Source organism: Montipora capricornis, chromosome 4 (genome assembly GCF_036669925.1).
Source record: "Montipora capricornis isolate CH-2021 chromosome 4, ASM3666992v2, whole genome shotgun sequence".
In the NCBI taxonomy this organism is placed as follows: Eukaryota; Metazoa; Cnidaria; class Anthozoa; order Scleractinia; family Acroporidae; genus Montipora; species Montipora capricornis.
In genome coordinates, this window is record NC_090886.1 from 11378159 (window position 1) to 11402063 (window position 23905).

General features: G+C 40.3%; 2 protein-coding genes across 2 annotated transcripts in view; both read left to right on the top strand.

Annotated features, from left to right (window-relative positions):
• Positions 1–2507, top strand: part of LOC138046104 (GDP-fucose protein O-fucosyltransferase 1-like) — a 15134-nt gene extending 12627 nt beyond the window's left edge. Inside the window, exons 6-7 of the mRNA XM_068892783.1 lie at positions 1477–1707; positions 2080–2507. Of these exons, the coding sequence (XP_068748884.1) occupies positions 1477–1707; positions 2080–2244 (396 nt within the window). The 3' untranslated portion in view covers positions 2245–2507. The remainder of the gene's footprint in view (positions 1–1476; positions 1708–2079) is intronic.
• A 3557-nt stretch (positions 2508–6064) lies between these two features.
• Positions 6065–23905, top strand: part of LOC138045523 (tetratricopeptide repeat protein 28-like) — a 68798-nt gene continuing 50957 nt past the window's right edge. The window contains 3 exon segments of the mRNA XM_068892060.1: positions 6065–6626; positions 7067–7135; positions 9727–12629. Of these exon segments, the coding sequence (XP_068748161.1) occupies positions 9797–12629 (2833 nt within the window). The 5' untranslated portion in view covers positions 6065–6626; positions 7067–7135; positions 9727–9796.

Here is a 23905-nt window from a genome sequence, read left to right on the forward strand (position 1 = left end):
CTTTTGAATCTAACTCCTGACTTCCCCCTCTTTCAATAAGGAGCTTTAGCCATCACGACGGCAACGAGAACGTCATCCGGCTCAAAATATATATTCGCACTATTGCAATCACTTCGTGATTATTGCAAGACTTTTAATCCGAAAAGCTGTTGTGAACGGCGCTTCATTTAGGGGAGAAAATGAAAATTTATTCTCAAGAGCTGACGTTGACGTTCTCCAGAAAACCTCAATTTGGTCATTTAACGTCGTTGTTTTGCCGACGATGGCAAAAAAAATTGACAAAAACATAAAAACCGCACGTGCAAAGCCTGCAAAGCTATTGTTTTAATTTAATTTAAAACGAATTGGACAGTTTTTGCTGAAACGTTTACTTCAGCTTTGAACAAACTGTCGAATTTGGGAAAAATCTGGATACTTTTCCATTAACCTATCAAATGTCAAGATAAATAAAAGAACCGACTATTGACCAATCAGGTTGCAGCGATTAGGGAGGTTAAGCACATGACGTTGTTGAGCCGCAGAACGGACACCGGAAGTGACCATTTCGCACAGTGGTTCCCGGGAAAGGGGGGAGGGGGGGGGGGGGGTATGCTCGTCGTCTCCCTTAGTGTGTTAATTTCGGATTTTGGTCTCACTTAGGGTGTTCTGGGCAAAACGCAATCATATGTAGCCGTGAAGGTGTCCTTTAGGATTGCGCGCAAAGAAATAAGAAAGTGTTTGTTTACACTTTTATATTTCTTCACGTAGGTGAAAGTATTAGATGATAATGTCTTTGCCGTCATTAAAAGTCACTGTATTTTTTATTTCTTTGTGTTTTAAGATGGTCTCTTTTAGGGGTCAAAAAAAGCCTGGGCGTGAAATTTCCGACCAGCATCCCTCCTCTTTTTATGTGGGTTCTCGTTGCCGTCGCTGTTGTCGTTGCTAAAACTCATAATAGACCTTTTCGGCTTGTACATTTTGTTTTCCCAATACAGATCATGTGATAATACTCGGGAGGTTTGGTCCTTTGTTTTGTTCATTAAAAAGAGTGCATGCAGGCATATACAAGCCGAAAAGGTCTATACACCTTATTCCAAAATGGCCGCCATTTTAGTATTCTTTTGTTTGATTGCAAATTGGCCCTTTTGGCCTCGTTCAAGGGTAAATATTCTTTTGAATTCTACTTTTGAAAGCGAGGCCAAATGGGCCAATTTGCAAGGAAACAAAAGAATACTAAAACAGCGGCCATTTTGGAATAAGGTCTATTAGGTGGGCCTTTCTTAACTACACCTCGTTAATGGTCGGCTTGCTTCTAGTTGGTGTTCTTCAGACATACGATTTCATTTGAATTGTTTTTGTCATCTCACAGTAAACTTTGATGGCGAGGTGCAAGTTCCACTAGAAACAAGCTATTTCCACTTTTTAACATCCCATATTTAATTTTTATCACAACGTTGCATCTGTACCCGCGATCTTAATTTCTTCTTTCTTTGCAAGACAAATGCTTGTGAACACGCAGATGGAATACCTCAGTTCATGGCCTCGCCGCAATGTCTGGGATACTCCCAATACAGGACAGTTACGAAAGATCTTTGTTTTCCGCCCAAGCAGGACATTCTAAACCGCACCGAGCAAGGTGCGAGAAATCACGGCGTTAAATCCGTCTTTGTGGCCACGGATGATGACCCAATGTTGGGAGAATTAAATTTCAGGCTTAAAGAGATAAATGTAAGTACGGTTTGTCTTTCCGAAAATACGGTGAAAATTGCATTTCTATAGTAGGCGATATATACCTTTTCAATTGAATGTCCTTCCCCAACTATTAAACTTTGTTGTGGCCACCCTTCTAATCGTAAACTCTTGTACTTATCAATGACATATTTTCATCGTACAATTTGCTTTCTTTTCATCCTCTTTGCTTGGATCAACGATAGTTTTTGAATTTCAAGATATCTCCCACCGAACTATCAACTATTACAAACCATGAAGTCTTTCAATTCACGGTGAATTGTGACATCCGAAATGCGTTGCCGGGAAACTTTTCAACGCAGGCTTGCTTCCGCAACTTGACTACAAAGCGATCTTTTGTTCTTTTGTCAGGTCCAAGTTTTTCATCTGAATCCATGGCTACCTCAGCTTGACCTGGCCATTCTTGGCAGAGCAGATCACTTCATTGGCAACTGTGTCTCGTCTTTCTCGTCATTTGTCAAACGCGAAAGAGACTTCAATGGCAAACCGTCATCGTTTTTTGCCTTTGATGACTAACAGATGTCAATCTCTGTTAGCATTCGAGTACACTTTCTTAAGAAAATAGTGGGATCTTTATGGGAACTAAAAGGGGAATCCAATTTCTACATATAAAGGCAAGCACTGCGCTATGAGTTTTTAGTTCAGTACTTTACGCACAGAATTCAAAGGCCTTGATTCAAAGGCCTTGAATTCTACAGTGGAACATTTTAACCAAGAATATTTGACTCCATTCGGCGAGCTTGTGAGAATTCAGTGTGCAGCCTTGGTATTTTATTATGACCGTTGATAACCGAGGAACTGAAAATAAGTCAATTCGCGTCGAATCTGGAAAAAACCTCACAGGAAGGAAGTGACCCACAATGGCAATAAGATTAGGCTTCTTTAAAATTATCTTGTCAGGTCTCAGGTCTTGTCTTCCCATACAAATCCTGATATTCCCTCGCACTGAGCTTGGGGCGCCTGTGATATAGATAGTATTGATTGAATTAAAAATTACTCGTTACTTCACATGTCGTTTTGTTGGGTAACTGCTGAATATCCGGCCACTATTGTGTTCTTGTAGTGGCATTCTTTGAAGAACGAGGCTTATAACAAAACAAGCCATTCATATGCAAACAAGACGCCTACAAGGAAGTATCCGTGGATTGCGCAAAACAGTTAACACAAATTGTCCAGTTACAGTGAACTTCAACTAGAGGTAAACTTCGGAAAATGGCGAGAGATTAGCAGAAAGATAAATCTGTAATATAACTTGAAGTTGTTTGTTGTAAAAACTCATTGTTAATGCTACTAAATTTGCAAATGCAAACAACAAAGCCCTAATAGCGGGTTATCAGGATACTGGATTTTTTTATTTATTTATATTTTTGAAGGAGACATAATTTAAATCCCACAGTTTTACTTTCTTCCTTAACTCCGTTCATCCAAAAATTACAAGATCAGCCTTAAATCATCCGAAAAACTAATTACAAATCGCAGTTCAACAACTCTGCATTCGAAGTCCGGTTCCGTAATCCTGGTTTAGTTCCTTGCAAACTATTTAAATCTGCCGTGGCGAAGACAAGAAGACAACATTTCTTTCAATGCTCAAAAATCTAAAATTCGGTAATTGCGTGTTCTATAGTCCAGTCCAAAGTTTCTAATTTTACAATTCCATAATCCTAATTTTCATTAACCAAAAGTTCCACAATAACTTGAAATCTCGTTAAGAGAGTCCGGGTTTAAATCGCCAAAACTCTCTCTATCATCGATTCAAAATTCAACAAAAGCAACAAATAGTAAATTCTGTGCTATTTACCGTACCATAGAAAAAACAAAATACAACAACGATATGGAGAATCATGCAGTGTGCCGCGGTAACCAGCACTGCCTTTATTACAGACTCAAAAATAGGCAAACACAACACTCCCCGGGGGTTGGATACCCCAGCTCATGCAATACAAGACAAGCCGAGCACGTATCCGCCGCAGCGGACACTCGGAGGCCAGAAAAAACCTCACCAACTGGAAGATTGGCGCAGGAAATCTGGGTAGGAACCAAAGTAGGCTACGGCTGCCTGGCCCTCCTACTGGACCCCTAACCAAAACTTCACTAATACGAAAAACACCCGCATATCCCACTAAAAGAATAAACAAAAAGCGAATATCTGCTAAAGATGCAGATGCAGAGTTCAAGCTTAAGGTAATCTCAGCAACAGAGTCATGCTTCAACGGCTGCTTGGGCTGGACGGGCATCGCAAATTTCCTTCGGGCACCTTCGACAACGCCCTTCACAAAGGGTGAATGGCAGGTGAGTCCATCCCTGCTAGACGGTGACCCCATCGGATGCTGGACGAAGTAGATTCTATCACGGAGGCAGAATGGAGATTCGCCGTGAAGCCCCCGTCCCGCAAGATATCTTTAAAAAAAAAACAGAAACCAAAATAAGGTTAGCGAGCAAAAATATAGCAGCAAACAAACACTGCGCAAAATCACAAAGGAAAAATATATAATCCAGGCAGGAGCAGCTATCAACAAACAGCTACAACAGAGGGCAAACAATGCAACCTCTCTCATGTATCCGCCTAAAGTAGGCAACATGAAACTCTGGTAAGACCAGCATCGCACTTCAAGTGCCAAATCGCGATATACAACTAAGACCACGCTCAAAACTCGCAAGAGTGCAGCAACACACACAACTATGCCGCTCGGTAACCGTAGCAAACGCATGCCACACACGGGCCATTCGGTTAACCGCAGGCAAATGCTGAACAATGCAAGCAAAGTCTAAAGCAAAAATCTCACAATTTAGAGACCAGTCATCTTTGTCCACAAAACGATTCAAAAGATCAGCTCTAACATTCGCATTACGAGGAATCCACTGCGCATCAAGCTGACTATCGTTCACCAGGCACAGCTGAAAAATATCAAGCGCTAAACACTGAAGATGCTGCTTAGGGCTGCCAACTGAGACAATCCTAGAGGCATTCTCGTTATCCGTGAAAACGTTTAACTTTCTTGTGCCTGAGAGATGCAACATGCGCCTCGATAACATAGAAAATTGCTTTAAGCTCTCTGAAAGTAGAACTCTGTTGACTCTCAAATTGGCTAAACATGCCACTAACAGGCTGATCATTCAATTTAATCCGATAACCTCCAAAGGCGTAATCGCTAGCATCACAAAGGACAGAAACATGAATAGAGAAACAAAATGAAACAGCGCTGATAACACGCCGAGAGAAAAAACCCATACCAAGCTGCTTAAATATACCTACCACGGAAAACCCAAGGGACACATGACCATCTGCACGCGTACGGATTCCAAACGCACAGAATACAATTATATGCTAAACTTCGTATCGCACATATTATGCTATAGCTCTCAGAATCTGCAAAAGTTCGTCATGATACTATGCTGAACAAAAAAACTATCAAAAACGAAACCAAAAAACCCTAGTGATCGCTTCTAGAGAGAACAAACAGCCGAAACTGTTTTGTGCCTGCCTCTTATGGCACTGACACAAGTACCGTAGGTAGAGTACAATGGTACTTGACCGTAGCCCTTGGCCGAGAAACTAATCTTTGCCAAAAGGCCGAGAAGCGATCAGGATACGGGATATTTAGGTTAAAAAAAAATTGTAGGGATACGGGATTTTTGGCTGGAGGGGTGGAATTAAGGAGATACGGGATATTTTTGAAAGTAGGAACGCATTGCGTACGTGTGGTAGTGCAGTAACTTGACAGTGTTTTTTTTTTCCATAACTGTCAAGTGACCTGCGTTTTGTTTTTTCAGGAGATTAAAGTTGTCCTTGCGTAATATGCATCTCTAATAGTGCACGATATTGTTTTGGTATCGTAAGTCATTACAGTGGCATGGTAGATATCTTTGCTAAATACCCCTTGAGAAGACATGTTGTTCAGTAAAATACTAAACCCAGAAAGATTAAAGAAAATAAAAGGAAATCGAGAAACATTTGGCTTCAAGGCTGACATGTTGATCATTTACAACTTATTTTTCATCACAAGCTTAATCGTGTACTCTGAGCTTCTAACCGTTTTCCAGGACCAATGTTCACTGAAGATCTGCCCTTTCCGGTGGGGTTAGTAGGGAATTTAAGAAACGACGACGGCTACGACTACGACAACGCCACAAAGCAATGATATCATTGGTTAAAAGAGCATAAATAATCGTGCTGCACGTGAAGCACGGATTTTAGCAAGTATGTTTGCGGTCCTTTACATAACGAGGAGAAAGAAGAGACTGAATAATCGCGAAAGACTTATGATAAAGGAGAGTTATATTTTGAGGTGACGTTTTCGTCGACCGTCGCCGTTGTAGATCTTAAATTCCCTAGTATCTGGATGGGGGACGTCAATATATGCGACTTGCTGTCAGGAACATACCACCAACACTTCTATTTTAACGCTCAAAAATTCAAACTAAGGAAGGTACAAATAGGGTGCTTCGTTTTCGACTTGGGATCATGCTTCGTTTTCGAGTTTTGAGTGCTTCGTTTTCGAGTTGGGATTCGACTTCGTTTTCGACTTTGGGTGCTTAGTACGATTTCGACCTTTTGAGTGCTTCATGCTATGTTCTTCGTTTTCGAGTGCAGAATAAATAAGCGTGCTGGTTTAATTAGATGTGCATGTTTACCTAAATCGTCGGGTATTCTTAAAGCCGAAGACTTTTTTTCTTTTTTCTTTACCGGGCGTAATTTCATTTTCCGTTTCCGAGTCAAAACAACGTGATATCACAGAGCTGATAATAGAACGGTTTCCGCTATATATTCAAAACTGCAACTGAACAAATCACTTTCCGCGCCTTCGTCAAGTAAACAAGATTCTTCCAAACTGCTGTCTTCTCGTCCTGCTGTAATCTCTGTATTGTTTAAACGCAGTCTTTTAAATGATTTGCAAAAGGTAAGTTCAGTTCTCCATAGATTATAGAACGGTTTAGGAACAATCAATTGTATCTGGATATTACTACTTCGAAACAATGCATTTATGATCAGATTGTTAATCGAGATCAGGTTGGCTCAAAAAATGCTCTTCTGTTTGGTAAGCTTATCAAAAAAAGTCATCTCACTATATCTTAGAACTCGATTTAAGGACAAAAAATGCGTGCGTTTTGCTTTTGACACCATTACAGCTTGTTATAGTTTTTTTTTTAAAGTTTATTCATGCTAAGTCTTTTAGATTAGTTTCATGTTGTGACAAAGGAACGGAAACTATGTGTATGTTTTTAGGTCATTGAAGCAAAGAAAGTAATTTGTGAGGCACTGATTATTTCAAGAAAAAATACTATTGCCATTTCGTTATTCGTGTTTCTTTTTTTTTTTTTTTTCCTTTTTTACTATCAGACTGTAGATTTCGTTCTTTGGTCGCGCTCTAATTACTATGCTGTGTCTTTCTGAGTGACTCAGGAAAAAGGTCAGTAATTTTCAAGTTTGTCCTAATGATCTTAAATACTTTAATACTTCGAGAGTATCATGAAACTAGCGCTGTGTGCTTGACTATAACGGTTGGCCAACGGCTGTGATTAAAATTCAGGACGAATAAACAATATCCTAGGCCTGCAGGCTTTACAAAACAACCGTAACGCCTGCTTCAGTAGCCCATTTTCGATATATTAGAATTCAGCCCTAAACAAAAGGTATCATTTCGAGGCTCTGGGCAATAAATTTAAAGATTTGTATGAGTTTATTCCCCAGAGCCTCGAGATGACGCGTTTTGTCTCGGACTGAATTTTAATATCATAATATCGAAAGTGGCGCGCTTAAGTGCTACTATGATAAAAAAATTATTCACCTGACTGGGAAAATTTTGAGCTTGGATATTTATCCAAAGGCTGTTTACTTTGAGTGTAAATTTTGGATTTCACGTTCCGCCATTACACACGTTCAAAACTGACCGATGGGACCTCAGAGGGTTGGATCTAGGGAAAGTGACGTCAGTTACTCATCATGTTAAAATGCAATTCATTTTATATGCAAGCACTAGTTTAAAAGTCTGAAAGCCCGAAACTCTCGTGCTGCATATCAATGAAGCCTCGTACACGCATTGCATTCTTAAACGAATGAGTTTTTGATTTAAGTTTTTGTATCTGGCAATTTTGCCTCACAAGTCAAGCGTTATGGCCCAAAGGCAAGAAGTTCCTAACTTGTCATCCTGTTTGATTCAGGAGTTTTTCCCGAGTTTGTTGGGTCTTATGGCGTCTAATGGCGTCTAATGGAGGTTTAGATAAAGAAACTCGATTTTTGAAGATATATCAAAATATTTATTCTCGTCACAACCGTTGCTAGAGTTACACGAAATGTGTGCCTTTCATATTTAGTCTAACACGATAACACGATATACAAACGACTTAAAATGAAATTATCTCAGACTTTCTAGTTTTTTTTTACTTATTCGAAAGCTCCATCGATACATGACCATTTAATTGTCGCTATTCTTTTCTCGTGACAGTTCACTGTCCCGCCTTATTGATACCACTCATGCATTTGGTAGCAAAATCTTTCTTTCCGCTCTCTTAAACTACCTTAAATCCTCTGTTGCGATGTATTACCATCCACTTAGGGACGATTTTTTTAAGCCGAAAAAAACAAACCAGAGGATATATGTTATTTACAACCAAAGCATCCACAAATACCTGACTATAATATGAATAAGTTTAGTCCACATCTTGCATGCATCAACAATGGATTTGGAATGTTCAGATATTCAGTTTGTAGAAGCGATTTTAGGTGATTTATTTTAGGAGAAGGGGGGTTTCAGTCTCTAAAAGACCTCAATGCCCCCGCCCCTTCCCCATCAAAAAGGCTTCGAACATAAAGTATCATGTTCTTACCCGAACGCAATGCAATTCCTTTCTACATGGACTTAAAGCTCCAATTGCTGATAAATAAATTCTCTAACCTGCTCAATGAACAATTGATCCTTTGCGTGCATTTATAAATTATTGGGAAGTAATATATCAAACACGAGAAGGAGTGTTTCATCGGATATCCAAACACCAAGAAGCGAGTTGAATAACGAGGCCGAAGGCCGAGTTTTTTAACCGATTTCGATGTGGTTGGATATCTGATGAAACACTCTTTCGAGTGTTTGATATTGCTTCTCAAAGGAATCAGTATTTTAAGAGATATTTGGGATCAAAGTTGGCAAAATTTTATGCTAATTAAGACCACATATCCAAACTTCCTTCACGGCAGCGATTTCTTTTTGTTTTTGGCTCATGAATTATTAATGAGTTTGAGAGTACCCAGTCAACCATGATCAAATAAATAAATAGGACATTTTATGACGAGTCCTCTCCCTTAAGTTTTTATTTGGTAAAGTTGTCATTGTGCTAGGTTTTTAGTGATAAGTGACGTTCAGACCTCTCTGATTATATGAAACGCTTTTTGTTAATTGGGAAGTCAAATGCAAAACAAGGTGGCATGAATGCGTAAAGACTCAAGAAGCAATTTTTCAGGAGGAATATTTAAAGCTCTCTTCTTTCTAAACCGTTAGTTCACTATGGTGCCAGCATTCTAGCTCACTCGGTTTTCATTGGCAACGCGATGTTCACTTTTGCAAATGCCGATGTCGATATGACTTATTTGATTTTATTTGTTTGATCATTAAGCAAGTAAAGCAGAACTGTTTTGCTCAGTGGATGACTTATAAAATAAAGGAGTGTGGAGTTGTTGGTAAGCTGCAGTCATCATAATCTCTTATTACTTTATGCTTCTCGCTCTGTCACTTAAACTCAAAGGTGCAGCTCTGTTTGCTGGGAACACGTCAGGAAAATGAGACCAAGAGTTTGGCACATTTTGGCCACAATTTGCTAAAAAAACAAACGAACTATTTTATCTAGAATCGTGATTTAATTCCAGAAAAGGTGAGGGTAAACCCGCCGTGCATGTTAATACCACTTCTTAACTAACTACCCTGGGAGGGAATAGGGTGGAAAAAACGTTTTCGTCTTGAAGCTAAAAAGCGGATTAAACATCAAGCGTCTTTACCTTCCTTTCCTTCCAGGTTCATCCTTGATTTGACAATGGATCATCTCATCGAAAAAGTTTTAATTGTCATTTAGTTATTGAAGAATGGTAGATGGGAAGTTAGAGGCTGTAGAGCAGCGAATGCTAGAGCTTGCCATTGCGATAAGTGTAGAAGACAGGGATCGTGAAGGAAGGGCTCATTTTCATCTCGGCGGTGCGTACTTCGACCTACCTGATTATCAACAGGCCATAAAAAATTATGCACAAGCATTACATATTTTCATAGAAATAGGCTGCAGGGCTGGCGAGGGATCAACCTATGGAAATCTGGGAAATGCATATCTTAGTCTAGGTAATTTTAAACAAGCCATTAAGTACTACGAAAAACATCTTAGTATTGCTAAAGAAGTAGGTGATAGGGCTGGGGAGGGATCAGCCTATGGAAATCTGGGAAATGCCTATCGCAATGTAGGGAATTTCAAACAAGCCATTGAGTACTGCGAAAAACATCTTAGTATTGCTAAAGAAGTAGATAATAGGGCTGGGGAGGGATCAGCCTATGGAAATCTGGGGAATGCCTGTTGGAATCTAGGTAATTTTAAACAAGCCATTGAGTACCACGAAAAACATCTTAGTATCGCTAAAGAAGTGGGAGATAGGGCTGGGGAGGGATCAGCCTATGGAAATCTGGGAAATGCCTATCACATTCTAGGCAATTTTAAACAAGCCATTGAGTACCACGAACAACATCTTAGTATTGCTAAAGAAGTAGGTAATAGGGCTGGCGAGGGATTAGCCTATGGAAATATGGGAAATGGCTATCTTAGTCTAGGTAATTTTAAACAAGCCATTGAGTACTACGAAAAACATCTTAGTATTGCTAAAGAAGTAGGTAATAGGGCTGGGGAGGGATCAGCCTATGGAAATCTGGGAAAAGCCTATCGCAATGTAGGTAATTTTAAACAAGCCATTGAGTACTACGAAAAACATCTTAGTATTGCTAAAGAAGTAGGTAATAGGGCTGGAGAGGGATCAGCCTATGGAAATCTGGGGAATGCCTGTTGGAATCTAGGTAATTTTAAACAAGCCATTGAGTACTACGAAAAACATCTTAGTATTGCTAAACAAGTAGGTAATAAGGTTGGGGAGGGATCAGCCTATGGAAATCTGGGAAATGCCTATCACAGTCTAGGTAAATCTAAACAAGCCATTGAGTACTACGAAAAACATCTTAGTATTGCTAAACAAGTAGGTAATAGGGTTGGGGAGGGATCAGCCTATGGAAATCTGGGAAATGCCTATCACATTCTAGGTAAATCTAAACAAGCCATTGAGTACTACGAAAAACATCTTAGTATTGCTAAAGAAGTATGTAATAGGGCAGGGGAGGGATCAGCCTATGGAAATTTGGGAAATGCGTATCTTCGTCTAAGTAATTTTAAACAAGCCATTGAGTACTACGAAAAACATCTTAGTATTGCTAAAGAAGTAGGCGATAGGGCTGGGGAGGGATCAGCCTATGGAAATCTGGGAAATGCCTATCACACTCTAGGTAATTTTAAACAAGCCATTGAATACTTCGAAAAACATCTTAGTATTGCTAAAGAAGTAGGGGATAGGACTGGGGAGGGATCAGCCTATGGAAATCTGGGAAATGCCTATCACAATCTAGGTAATTTTAAACAAGCCATTGAGTACTACGAAAAACATCTTAGTATTGCTAAAGAAGTAGGCGATAGGGCTGGGGAGGGATCAGCCTATGGAAATCTGGGAAATGCCTATCACACTCTAGGTAATTTTAAACAAGCCCTTAAGTACTACGGAAAGCATCTTTGTATTGCTAAAGAAGTAGGTAATAGGGCTGGGGAGGGATCAGCCTATGAAAATCTGGGACTTGCCTATTTTAGTCTAAGTAATTTTAAACAAGCCATTGAGTACTACAAAAAACATCTTAGTATTGCTAAACAAGTAGGGAATCGGGCTGGGGAGGGATCAGCCTATGGAAATCTGGGAAATGCGTATCTTATTCTAGGTAATTTTAAACAAGCCATTGAGTACTACGAAAAACATCTTAGTATTGCTAAAGAAGTAGGGAATTGGGCTGGGGAGGGATTAGCCTATGGATATCTGGGAAATGCCTATCTTAGTCTAGGTAATGTTAAACGAGCCATTGAGTACTACGAAAAACATCTTAGTATTGCTAAAGAAGTAGGTAATAGGACTGGGGAGGGATCAGCCTATGGAAATCTGGGAAATGCCTATGGCAATCTAGGTAATTTTAAACATGCCATTGAGTACTCCGAAAAACATCTTAGTATTGCTAAAGAAGTACGTAACAGGGCTGGGGAGGGATCAGGTTATGGAAATCTGGGAAATGCCTATGGCAATCTAGGTAATTTTAAACATGCCATTGAGTACTCCGAAAAACATCTTAGTATTGCTAAAGAAGTAGGGGATAGGGCTGGGGAGGGATCAGCCTATGGAAATCTGGGAAATGCGTATGTTAGTCTAGGTAATTTTAAACAAGCCATTGAGTACTACGAAAAACATCTTAGTATTGCTAAAGAAGTAGGCGATAGGGCTGGGGAGGGATCAGCCTATGGAAATCTGGGGATTGCCTGTCGGAAGCTAGGTAATTTGAAACAAGCCATTGAGTACCAAGAAAAACATTTTAGTATCGCTAAAGAAGTGGGAGATAGGGTTGGGGAGGGATCAGCCTATGGAAATCTGGGAAATGCGTATCTTAGTCTAGGTAATTTTAAACAAGCCATTGAGTACTACGAAAGAGATCTTAGTATTGCTAAAGAAGTAGGCGATAAAGCTGGGGAGGGATCAACCTATCAAAATCTGGGAAATGCCTATCTCAGTCTAGGTAATTTTAAGGAAGCCATGGAGTACCATGAACACAGTCTTAGTATTTTCAAGGAAAGTGGAGACTGTGTAAGAGAGGGAATGGCGTGGTATTCGCAAGGTCTTGATCATGAAATCTTGGGTTCCTTGAGCAAAACACTCAGTTGTTATCGTTTAAGTATAAAACATTTTGATGAAATAAGGCATAGTCTGAAGTCAGAAGATGAATGGAAAATAACTTTTCGTGATTCTTATCGCATGTCATACACTGCTCTGTGGAGGACACTTTTAAAGAATGGAGAGATTGAAGAAGCTCTGTATGCTGCTGAGAAAGGTCGTGCACAGGCTTTGATGGATATTTTGAAAGATCAATATGGCATTGACTCTCAGTCAAATTCTGCACTTGCTCCGAATCAAATTCTTACAGCTGCATTAGAGCTTTTACCTGCACAAGCCGTTTTTGTGGCACTTGACACTAACAAGATCACGTTTTGGGTGCTAAGAAAAGACAGCAAGATCAGCTTTCGACAAAATGAAATCACAAATGGAAGTGCTGATTTGTTGATGGAAACCTTTTTGAAAGAGATCGGCGTATGGGATGGTATCAAATGCGAGAATCGTTCTTTGGATCCACTACGCAATGACCTGTCTTGCAGCGAAAAACCTAGTAGTGAGAAAACAGTTCTACCATCTTCATCCTCCGTTAACTCTTTACAACCGTTGTATGATGTCTTACTCGGGCCAATTGCAGACTTGCTCCAAGGAAACGAGTTAATCGTTTTTCCCGATGGACCATTTTGCTTGGCTCCATATTCTGCATTAAGTGAGTCTATCAGGATCCGCACGTTTCCTTCGTTGACCGCTTTTAATGTGATCGTTGGTGCACCTGAACACTTTCATAGTAAGACTGGCGCACTGCTTGTAGGTGATCCGTGGCTGAAGGAAGTTCCTAACAAGAAAGGGAAGCCCAGTTTGAAACAGCTTCCGTGCGCAAAAAAAGAAGTAGAGATGATTGCAAAACTTCTGCAGACAACACCGCTGACTGGAAAAAGTGCCACGAAAGCTGAGGTGCTTAAAAATATGAAATCAGTTGCTTTAGTTCACATTGCAGCACATGGATGCCCAAAAACGGGAGAAATTTGTCTAGCCCCAAATACCGAACGGGAATCGCCAATCCCCAAAGAGGAAGACTTCATTTTGAAGATGTCAGATGTTCAGACAACTTCTCTTCGAGCAAGACTAGTTGTGCTGAGCTGTTGTCACAGTGGCCGGGGAGAAGTGAAGTCTGAGGGAGTGGTGGGAATTGCAAGGGCTTTCCTGTGTGCCGGAGCTCGGTCTGTTTTGGTGTCACTCTGGGCAATTGATGACGAGGTAACGTTGCTGTTCATGAAAAACTTTTACCAGCACTTGGTAGACGGAAAAAGCGCAAGTGCAGCTCTCCAACAATCGATAAAATCTGTGCGAGAGTTAAATCAGTATTGCGCTATAAAGCACTGGGCGCCATTTGTGCTGGTTGGCGATGATGTCACGCTGGAATTTCCAAAAAATGGTAAGTAAAGTTCGAGGTTATTTCAGAAAACAAGAATACTTTCAAATTGGAAAATTGACGATAGGCCTAAGATGGCATGATGACGAGCTGCTACAATAGACAAAAGTAGTTCTGAAGGTTATGTAAATGAACCGCACCAGAGCTGTATGTACTTCAACCCGCTTATGTTAAAGCGTAAAAGAAATAGTTTCACCTTCTCTTATATAGACCCCTCCCCCCTATTCAATGTAAAATGTACCTCAACAATTTCCCACTAAAACCATTCAGTTTTGCACAACATTGAATGAGGGGAGAGGGGAGAGAAGCAATGAAGACGTTAAAAGTGCTAACCTTCCCAACGGCTTCGTAGTGTAAACAATTCAAAGTGTCACAAATGTAATTTCCACGTGCATGCTTATCACGCATGCACAGTAGCATATTTAAAGGATACACTTCACATTAGTGGACAAACTGTTTTCGTTCAGCCTTTTCTGGCTTTTTGTTAACTGGTGAAGATGGCTCATTTTATCACTTCGTGATGTCACTTTTGGTGTTTCCGTTCTCCCATAGATCTCTAAACGTCATCTTTTGTAAATAATTTGAAGACATTATCGTCCTACAAGAAGCCATTGCATCAGCGCATTGTGTATACTCGAAAGAACCAGCTATATTTAGAGCTGTTTTTCTTTTCTTTTTCTTTTTCCAGAACCGATGTAGAAGATGCTAGAAGACTACCTGGCAGAGCCTGACGCTTCAGTGATTGCCGAACTTGTAAAAAAAAGTAGAACGGGTTAACAATCATAAATATGCCAGTAGAACAGGCTCCAAAGGTTTAGTAGAAGTTTACTGCATTAACTAAACCAACAGATTGAGATTATTGTAAGTGAAATTATGACAGAAACTTAGATCTATAGTAAAATGCTACTTTTGCCCGTTATTTTGACACTTCGTTTCTCATATAATTTCAAAAGTCAGTGTTGCTCCAGTGGCGATCAAAATCATAGTGCTGTAGTTGAGTTGCTAAAAATCATGTTTTATATAGTTCTTTGAAACTGTTTTTGTTGTATGAGTGTAAGCCAGTTTCGAAAGAAAAGGGAAAAAAATACTTTTCCTTATGAACCTTAACATCAGGCTTTTAACGTGATAAGGAAAAGAGACGTGACATTTGCAACATTCAAAGATCACAAAATAGAAGGGAAACGACGGGTGAAAGTTTTTTTCCTATTTTTCTGCATAACAAATGAATGAAATCATCAGCAATAAAGAAGACGTTTTTCTTTTCTTAACCCTTTGGCTACTGGAGATTTGGCAAAAAAACACGTTTTTAAGCTAGTTGAGGGGTTTTTTGGTTACTGTCGCGCTGTTTAAGAGCTAAATCTCCCTACAAACCCGTTTCCAGGTTGTACACTCCACGGCCTTTTCAGCCAGGTGCAAAATAAGCGCTTGCAAAGTTCGGGCATGTGCAGAAAGCAAAATTTTGGGTTCAAAAGTAGCACAACACTTTCGACTTCCACTTTTCGCTTTCTCTCCTTCCCTCTCTTTTCGCTTTCCTTGCCTCATTTTTCTTTTTCAACTTGCTGGGCATTTGGTAGGCATTATTTTGGTGGGAAGAGTTTCTGAGAAACCTTTCATCATCTTAGAATTAGGTGCTCAGAAAGGTAGGTGGGGAATGGAGCAAGGTTTTCATGGAGATTTTCAGGTCAATGTTACATGTTTTTTTTGGCCATAGTTTGAAAGATCTCTTCTCCCTGCACAAGTTAGTGGACAAAGCTGTTCCCGACCGTTAAAAGTGATGACGTCACAAGGGGTAGATGGCACGGAGGATAAGGCTGGACGTATTTTGCCCGATAGTAATCAAAGGGGTAATAAACTTCCAAGCAAAGCAAAGTGAAAGAATGTGTTTGCATTTGAAAGTAGTTCAATTCCTGGAATAATAGTCGGAGAACTAACAAATCCGCTGCAAAGTTAGAAAAAAATATCTGGAGCGGATTCATAGCCACCTTCACAACTGGAGAATTTTAAGGTGGCTCTGAATCCCCTGCAGAGAATTTTTATACCTTTGCAAAGAGTTTTATCTTAGCCTGCTAACTTCTGATGAAATGGTATATGAAATGAATCATATATGAACTGCGGATATGAAATCAAGTGCAGCTATGATCTTCGCAGTTATGAGCGCAATTTTTGCAATTGCGTAGAGAAGCCTGAAAAATTCAGGACTTCAACGGGGTTTGAACCCGTGACCTCGCGATTCCGGTGCGACGCTCTAACCAACTGAGCTATGAAGCCACTGACGTTGGGAGCTGGTCATTTGTGGGTTCTAATGGTCCCGTGAGGAATGAATCAATGATGAAATGGTATATGAAATGAATCATATATGAACTGCGGATATGAAATCAAGTGTAGCTATGATCTTCGCAGTTATGAGCGCAATTTTTGCAATTGCGTAGAGAAGCCTGAAAAATTCAGGATTTCAACGGGGTTTGAACCCGTGACCTCGCGATTCCGGTGCGACGCTCTAACCAACTGAGCTATGAAGCCACTGACGTTGGGAGCTGGTCATTTGTGGGTTCTAATGGTCCCGTGAGGAATGAATCAATGATGAAATGGTATATGAAATGAATCATATATGAACTGCGGATATGAAATCAAGTGTAGCTATGATCTTCGCAGTTATGAGCGCAATTTTTGCAATTGCGTAGAGAAGCCTGAAAAATTCAGGACTTCAACGGGGTTTGAACCCGTTAGAGCGTCGCACCGGAATCGCGAGGTCACGGGTTCAAACCCCGTTGAAGTCCTGAATTTTTCAGGCTTCTCTACGCAATTGCAAAAATTGCGCTCATAACTGCGAAGATCATAGCTACACTTGACTGCTAACCACTCTTAAGCAATAAAAAAGGGGGTTCACAGAGTTTGTTTCTGAGCTGTAAGCTTTTGAAGACAAAATATAGGGAATTTTTTTATGAGGCTTTTTCGTTGCTGTGGTAAACTATTACGTCACTTTAATGAGTGCACCTTGTTAAGAAATGATTGGTGTTTCATTTGGTACCGTAACATTTGATGTTATGAGAAACAGTTGGGGTAGATTCAATCCTTCCAAATAGTACAGTTGGTTGAAAGTGTTGGTTTGAGCCTCAAGGGAACGAAAGGCTACAGGCAGCCTATACTATGGCCTTTAATTTAGACAATTTCCGTCGAAAGGGTCAGACTGATGGTATTTGGATATCCGGGTCATGTAAGGCAACCGAATGTTTAACTTACGTTTAAAACTGAAACCCTAATCAAATTTAAGGCTCTGTTGCATTTTGCGATTTTTCATGCAACTGCTCTTGAAACTTTATAGCGAGACATTTTGCACACTTTACAACTGCCAAAAACAAGGTGAGACAAATTGCAGAACCCCTCGGAGAAAGTAGAATCCATTGCTACTTTGCGCATTAATTTAAACAAATTAGCAACGAAGTTTTCAAGTAATGCGTGCTATGAAATCTGCCCTACAACGGATTGCGTCATCAGCCAATGAATTGTTTCTTTAACCTCATGAGATCATCGAAAGTGAGACAAATTGCAAGAAACGTTGCCCAGTGTAACAACCGCCAAGCGAGTAGCTTTGCAATGTAAAAACTCTTGTCGAAACAAAATTGAGAGACAAGTTGCTCGAATAACTGTGTAACAGCGCCTTTATGGGTCAAGTCAGTAAGGAAACATCTAAGGTTGGATAAGACGACTCACTCTCCATTTGCTTATCATATGACTTTCTTAGAAATCAGAGATATGCTCAGTTTTACAAAATGTCTAAAAATGTGTCTTCCAGACGCACATACAAAATGAGTTTGTGAAGGTAGAGATCTGTAGATTAATTTTTATTGTGGGAAAAATGTTACAAAAAAGCTTCGAGAATGAAACACTCCGAAAATCGATATTAAAACACGAGGCATTAAGCACCCTGGAAATGAAACAGTGTTAAAGATGTAATAACAGTTTGTAGGTAGGAAATCCGGTTTTTAAAGGGTTTCCTTTTCGATAGCTTCGGTGTCGATGCTATCCAAAAAAGACGACATAGCTCTGGTTTCAAAAGGTTTGCATGTTTTTCTCAATTGCTGCTCCGTCCTTGAAAACAGTGACTTTTTTTCGTCCTGGTGTAAACATACAAACAAACAGTATGACGTTGACCCACAAACAAAGTCTGGAAAAGTTAAGTAATCAAATTGAAGTATGCTACAACAATAAAGGATTTGTTTAGGATGCCAATATAACCGTCAATTCGCTTTTTGCTTTGCTTTTTCCTTGTTTGCAGGTGGGGGTGGGGAGGGGGCTAACCCCTTCAAAAGTACCTTTTGTTGATTGCAAGGGTACGTTTTTTTACAACTAAGCTTTTAAGAGGCCCCGGAATTAGAGAATTTACAAAAGTGTACCCCTATTTCACATTTCAAGCATTGATGTGCACATTTAGTCTGACATAGTATTGACTGAATACTTTTTATGATGACAGAAAATTCCAAGAAAAAGATCATTAATTTTTTACCTGTCATGCTTGAAGCAAAACGTCTTTAATGTCGTGATAATTGCATACCTCTGCCAAACGAGCTCCTCGCGGTCGTACTTTTCGTTTGACACGTACATGACCAACACCGCGGCAAAATGAGTGCGCATCCTCTGCTTCGAACACCGATTTGATTAGTACCTCCTGCGTGGAAGTGATTCCCGCGCGGGTCAAGCCTGTGCACTCATTTTGCCACGGTGAGTTACACATCACAGTTCCAAGAATAATAAACACAGTGATACCCGTCATCGCCACGAACGCTCCCAATCCAGATGAGAGCGTTGTTGGCTTGGAGCTGTCCAAAATGACGTTGTGGTCTGGAATGTGGAAAATAAGGCAAAACTCAATTACACGTCACAGTTTCTTGTGCTATGAAGCGCTGGTAACAGTGAAAGCCCCACGGTGAACCATTTACGCCCTTGGCTCCGGCAATCAACGCTTCATTCAACGTGTTTTTAAGGCCGTTGTTTTAGAGATCAAACAAAAATGCCGAAAGCCACCTCTAAAATCATCAGAGATAGGAGTGGCTACCTGTGGCTCCAAAAGCCGTTCACTAACGGAACACGATAAGCCAAAAAGACTTGTTTGATTCACCAAAATGTACTAACGCAAGTTTTGTTGTCTTTTTGCAAGAAGCCTTTTAAGAAGAAACAGTTGTAACTTCCTTCGGTGTTGTTACAAAGTTGCGAACAGCCATGACGAGGCTCTGTGCTCTTGTCAATATCTGCGTCAAAAAGACCAATAATTAATTTAGTGGGTAAAAAAAGTCAATCAGTCAGTCAGCGGTTAAGCCTGTCGTCTAACCAGACGCTCATCTATCCAGTCACAGGAAATCATCAAACCAGTCAGCCATTAAGTCAGTTGAACAAAATAGTCTCCCCCCTTAATGTCAATCAGTCAGTCATTTAGCCAGTTAGGCTGTCAGCCAGCCATTCTGTTAATCGATCGAGTAACCTTCGCTTTACGTATCTCCTCACAAAAAAAACCATCCTCTTGAGTGCTACTACGATCAAAAAACTCACTTCCTTTTTTTTTTTTGTTTGCTTAACACCTGACTGGCAAAATTTTAAAGCTCAGTGAGCTTTGATTTTTATCCAAAGGCTGTTTATTTTGAGTGTAAGATTTGGATTTCACGGTCAGTCCCGTTACTCACGCTCAAAACTGACCGATTGGACCAAATAAAGAGAGTTGGATCTAGAGAATGAGACGTCATTTACTCACAAGGTTAAGTTTCACCTCGTAAATGCAGCTTATTATATAGGCAAAACACGAGAAGAAAAGTCTAAAAGCCCGAAACACCCGTGCTACATATTAATTCAGGTCCGTACACACGCATTGCATTCATTGAGTCGTTGACGTCATCTTTTCCTTGATCCAGCTCTCTCAATATTTTAGAGTTAGTAATCGTGGACATTAAACGGGAAAATTCCATTTAAAATAAACAGGTGTCTTTTTGAAACCAAGGCTTAAAGTTAGGGTCCCTTAGTTTAGTTAACATAGTTTCGAAATCCCAAGAAAAAGAAAAATTGATTTCTTTTGGTCATGGCAGCACTTTGAAAGTTCCAATTAAATTACCCGCGCAAGTTGTGAGATCCGCCATTAACCTGTATCCCGATCGACAGCTTCATCTAAAACTGCCTGAAGTGTTCTGGCAAATATGATCACACATTGCACTCATCGACATATAAAAGGAAAGAAAGAAGAAGAACAAAACCAAAAAAATCACATACGAATGTTATGTCATGGCATGTTCATAATTAACAACATTTAACCTATTGCGAATCGCCGGACACGAGAATGATGCAAGATCGTTGCTTACCCTCCATCTCTCTTCACGTGTCGCGCTCTTTCATGCTCGTTTTTGGCGATTCGCGCGGTGTTAAAACATCTGTTTAAAATGGGAGAGCACTTGTTTCTTTATCTCAAACTGACTGTTCCTTTCGCTTCAGCTTAAACGACGTATTTTGAGCAAGAGCCGATACCACGTAGATTTGATTTTAGTGGTGTACCATATTTGGCTGGCCAAACGTACCAGCCTTCTCCAGAAACAATGAGAGTTTACATTGGATTGCTTCTATGTACATATAAATAGTAAATGGATGTTGACGTATTACTGGGAAAAATGTGATAAAATATGGTAGTTACAACAAATTTGAATTCAAATACTAAGAGTAACGGAAAAAAACAGAAGTGACTCTAAATGATAACCGACGTAGCATTCACTATAACATTCGATTGTATTCGAGGCGGGAATCGAGCCTAGAGTCGCAGAATTTCGTCTTTCTAATTTCAATACCCACTAGGCTAACGGGACAAGATGGGATGAAGTCTATTTTTTTGTAAAAATTGCCACTAAGGAGATCGTCACAAAAATTTAAAACAAAACTGTTGAAATTATTCCGTGGGATGCCTGTGTACCAGGCAGCCCAACGGTATAAAACCAATCGGTATAGCATTTGCACTATTGCACCCACGTGAGGGTGCGTTCCATTAGGATAATCCGAAAAAGGATCACTGATTCAAGATCATTTGGATCATGGTGCATCAAAGGATCCGAAGAAGCCTTTCACGGAGTTCCTTTGATGCAACCTGATCCAAGTGATGTTGGATCGTTGAGGGACCCTTAGTTCAGAGCTGAGCTGCCCCGGCAGGATGACATGGAGCAGGAATGAGGGCCACCCTAATCTCACCGAGATAAAAAAAGACGGTGTCTGTCGGATACATTGCAAGGGAAGAACCGATATACAAGGACTTCTCAGACTATTTGCGCTTGTGGTGATTTCCTTTGAAAAAATTGTAAGCCCGGAAGATGAGGAATGGGAAAAAATTGTCGTCGAGACCCGTGAATTTTCAGAGCTCATTTGAGTCCCCCGTATTTGAACCAGGGTCCTTCAGAACTTCAGTCTGACACTCTCCCAACTGAGCTATCTCGGCAAAATGACATGGAATGGAAATGAGCGCGACTCTAATTGCACCCAGCTAAAAAAAACGCTGTCGGTCCGATGCATTGCAATGGAAGAACCGAGATATAATGACTTTTCAGACTATTTGCTCCAGGGGTGATTTCCTTTGTAATGATTTTGAGGGAAAATGGAAAAAAATGGTAAAACCGGATGATGAAGAATATGGGGGAAAATTGTTGCCAATACCCGGGAATTTCCAGAGCTCATTTGAGCCCTCCATATTTGAACCAGGGACATTCAGAACTTCAGTCTGACCCTCTCCCAACTGAGCTATCTCGGTAAGATGACATGAAGTTTGCATGAGGGCCACCCTAATCGCACCCAGCTAACAAATACGCTGTCCGTCCGATGTCTTCGAATGGAGGAACCGAGATATAAGGACACGGTATCCGGATGTTTCGCTCGAAAGCCTATTCGCCCGGAACTACAGATGATTCGCCCGATGATATTTAATTGACTTAAATTGGAACACAACAACAATCATAACGTGGAACCAATAAGTAAAGAAGAATTTAACATTACGTATAGCATGCAAACAGGCTCTTCTTTGTTCAACGGAATGTTCAACGGGTGAGGCGAGGATAGACGCAAACTTTCCATGACCTTTTTCGATAACAACATGTACAGATATGCCAATGTCCTCAAATGAATGATTAACCAAAGCAACATAAACAAAATCTTATCACAGTTGCGTTTGTTTCCCAAACTATTTAGGTACCGGAGCAGAAATTTTTGTAAAACAAAGAAGCAAAGACAAGAAACAAAACAACTCCAAATAAAGACTAATCGCAAGTGACCAAAAACACAATATGCTTTCCGGTAACTGCAGAAAGGCCCACAACATCCTAATGGAACTAATCTGTAAAACTTTTAACTATTTCTCCGCCTCGGTGTAATAAGGCCACCGAATTTAAAGGGAGCCTGGCTGCAAGTTTCCATGCGTTTTGTGTCGGAGTGCACTTCACAATAAATGGAAAGAAATAAAACATTTAAAATAGTAGTGTAAAATGGGTTTTACACTACGTTGAAATATGTGTCGCACCTGGGTTGACATTGAGTCTATTTGTAGCGATTGTTTAAAGTAGCGCGGCTCGCGTGGTTTAAAGGCATTGCAGGCAAATTCTACTATCCGACTATTTTCGAAGGACATTTCAATAAATAAATGCGACGGAAATACAGTAGTTAATTGTTTATTTTATCTATCTGTCGAGTTTTCTCTGCAGCAAGCTACAACACAAACAGAAGGTTTACAATACAAGCAGAGAGCAAGACGTCGCAAACTCTGTTCATATATCATCATCATCATCATCATAGTCATATTTCTTTTAAAAATAACCGAGAACTTGGGGACTGATGATAAGACTGACACTGTGTGGGGGCCTCGAAGGGTAGAGGTTTTTTTTTTTTTTTGCTTTCGTCCAGTACTACCTTTCTTGCCGTTAAGGCCTGGCTGAAAGGGTCCAACATGTTAGTGCAACATCATCCAACATTGTTGAATCCAACATGTTGCACTCGTTTGGCCACCATGATGCATCAAACATCGTCTTCAACCATGATCTTTCAACGTTTATTTTGTTCTAAGGAGTGAACAAGAGTGTGGCATTTGTTTGGCCATCACATTTTAACAGTGTTGCAGCGCGCTTGCACTGCGGCTACGGTATCGGTATGGTGATGGTTTCTTCGTTGCATCTGTTTCGCGCGTCGCCAAGTCAGTTCAAACTTCAGAATGGTGAACGAGCCAAGTCTTGAATATCTGAGCGACGAAAGCTTGAGCATGCAATCTCTCTTCGAACAGATAGCCCTTCTTGTGTTCAAAGCTCTCAGGGGCATGGCGCCAAAGTATCTGCAGGATCTTTTGCAAGTCAAGACCCTAGGACGCTACTCCCTACGCAGTGACGCCCTGGGTCTTCACAAGGTTCCTCACACCTGCATGGTGCAAGACCTCTGGAGACCGCGCATTTGCTGTTTCAATTCCCAGATTCTGGAAGAGCCGTCCTCTTGCTATCAGAGAGAGAGACAGAGAGAGAGAGTGACTCTATTGATAATTTTAAAAGGAACTTGAAAACGCCAAGGATTTTAGGTAGATTTTGGTTCCAGACCCTTGAGTCCAACATGCTGGACCCAACACGTTGCATTCGTTTGGCCATCTAGTTGTCGTTCGCAACTTTTCAACCATGTTGGATGATGTTGGATCCGTTTGGCAAGGCCTGTATGGGTTAATGAAAAGATACTGGAAATACTCACATAAAGAGACACCACTTAATTTAAAATTTAAAAAACTTGGCCAAATTTTATAATGATTTTTAAAAACTAATGCCTCCATGGAATAAGGG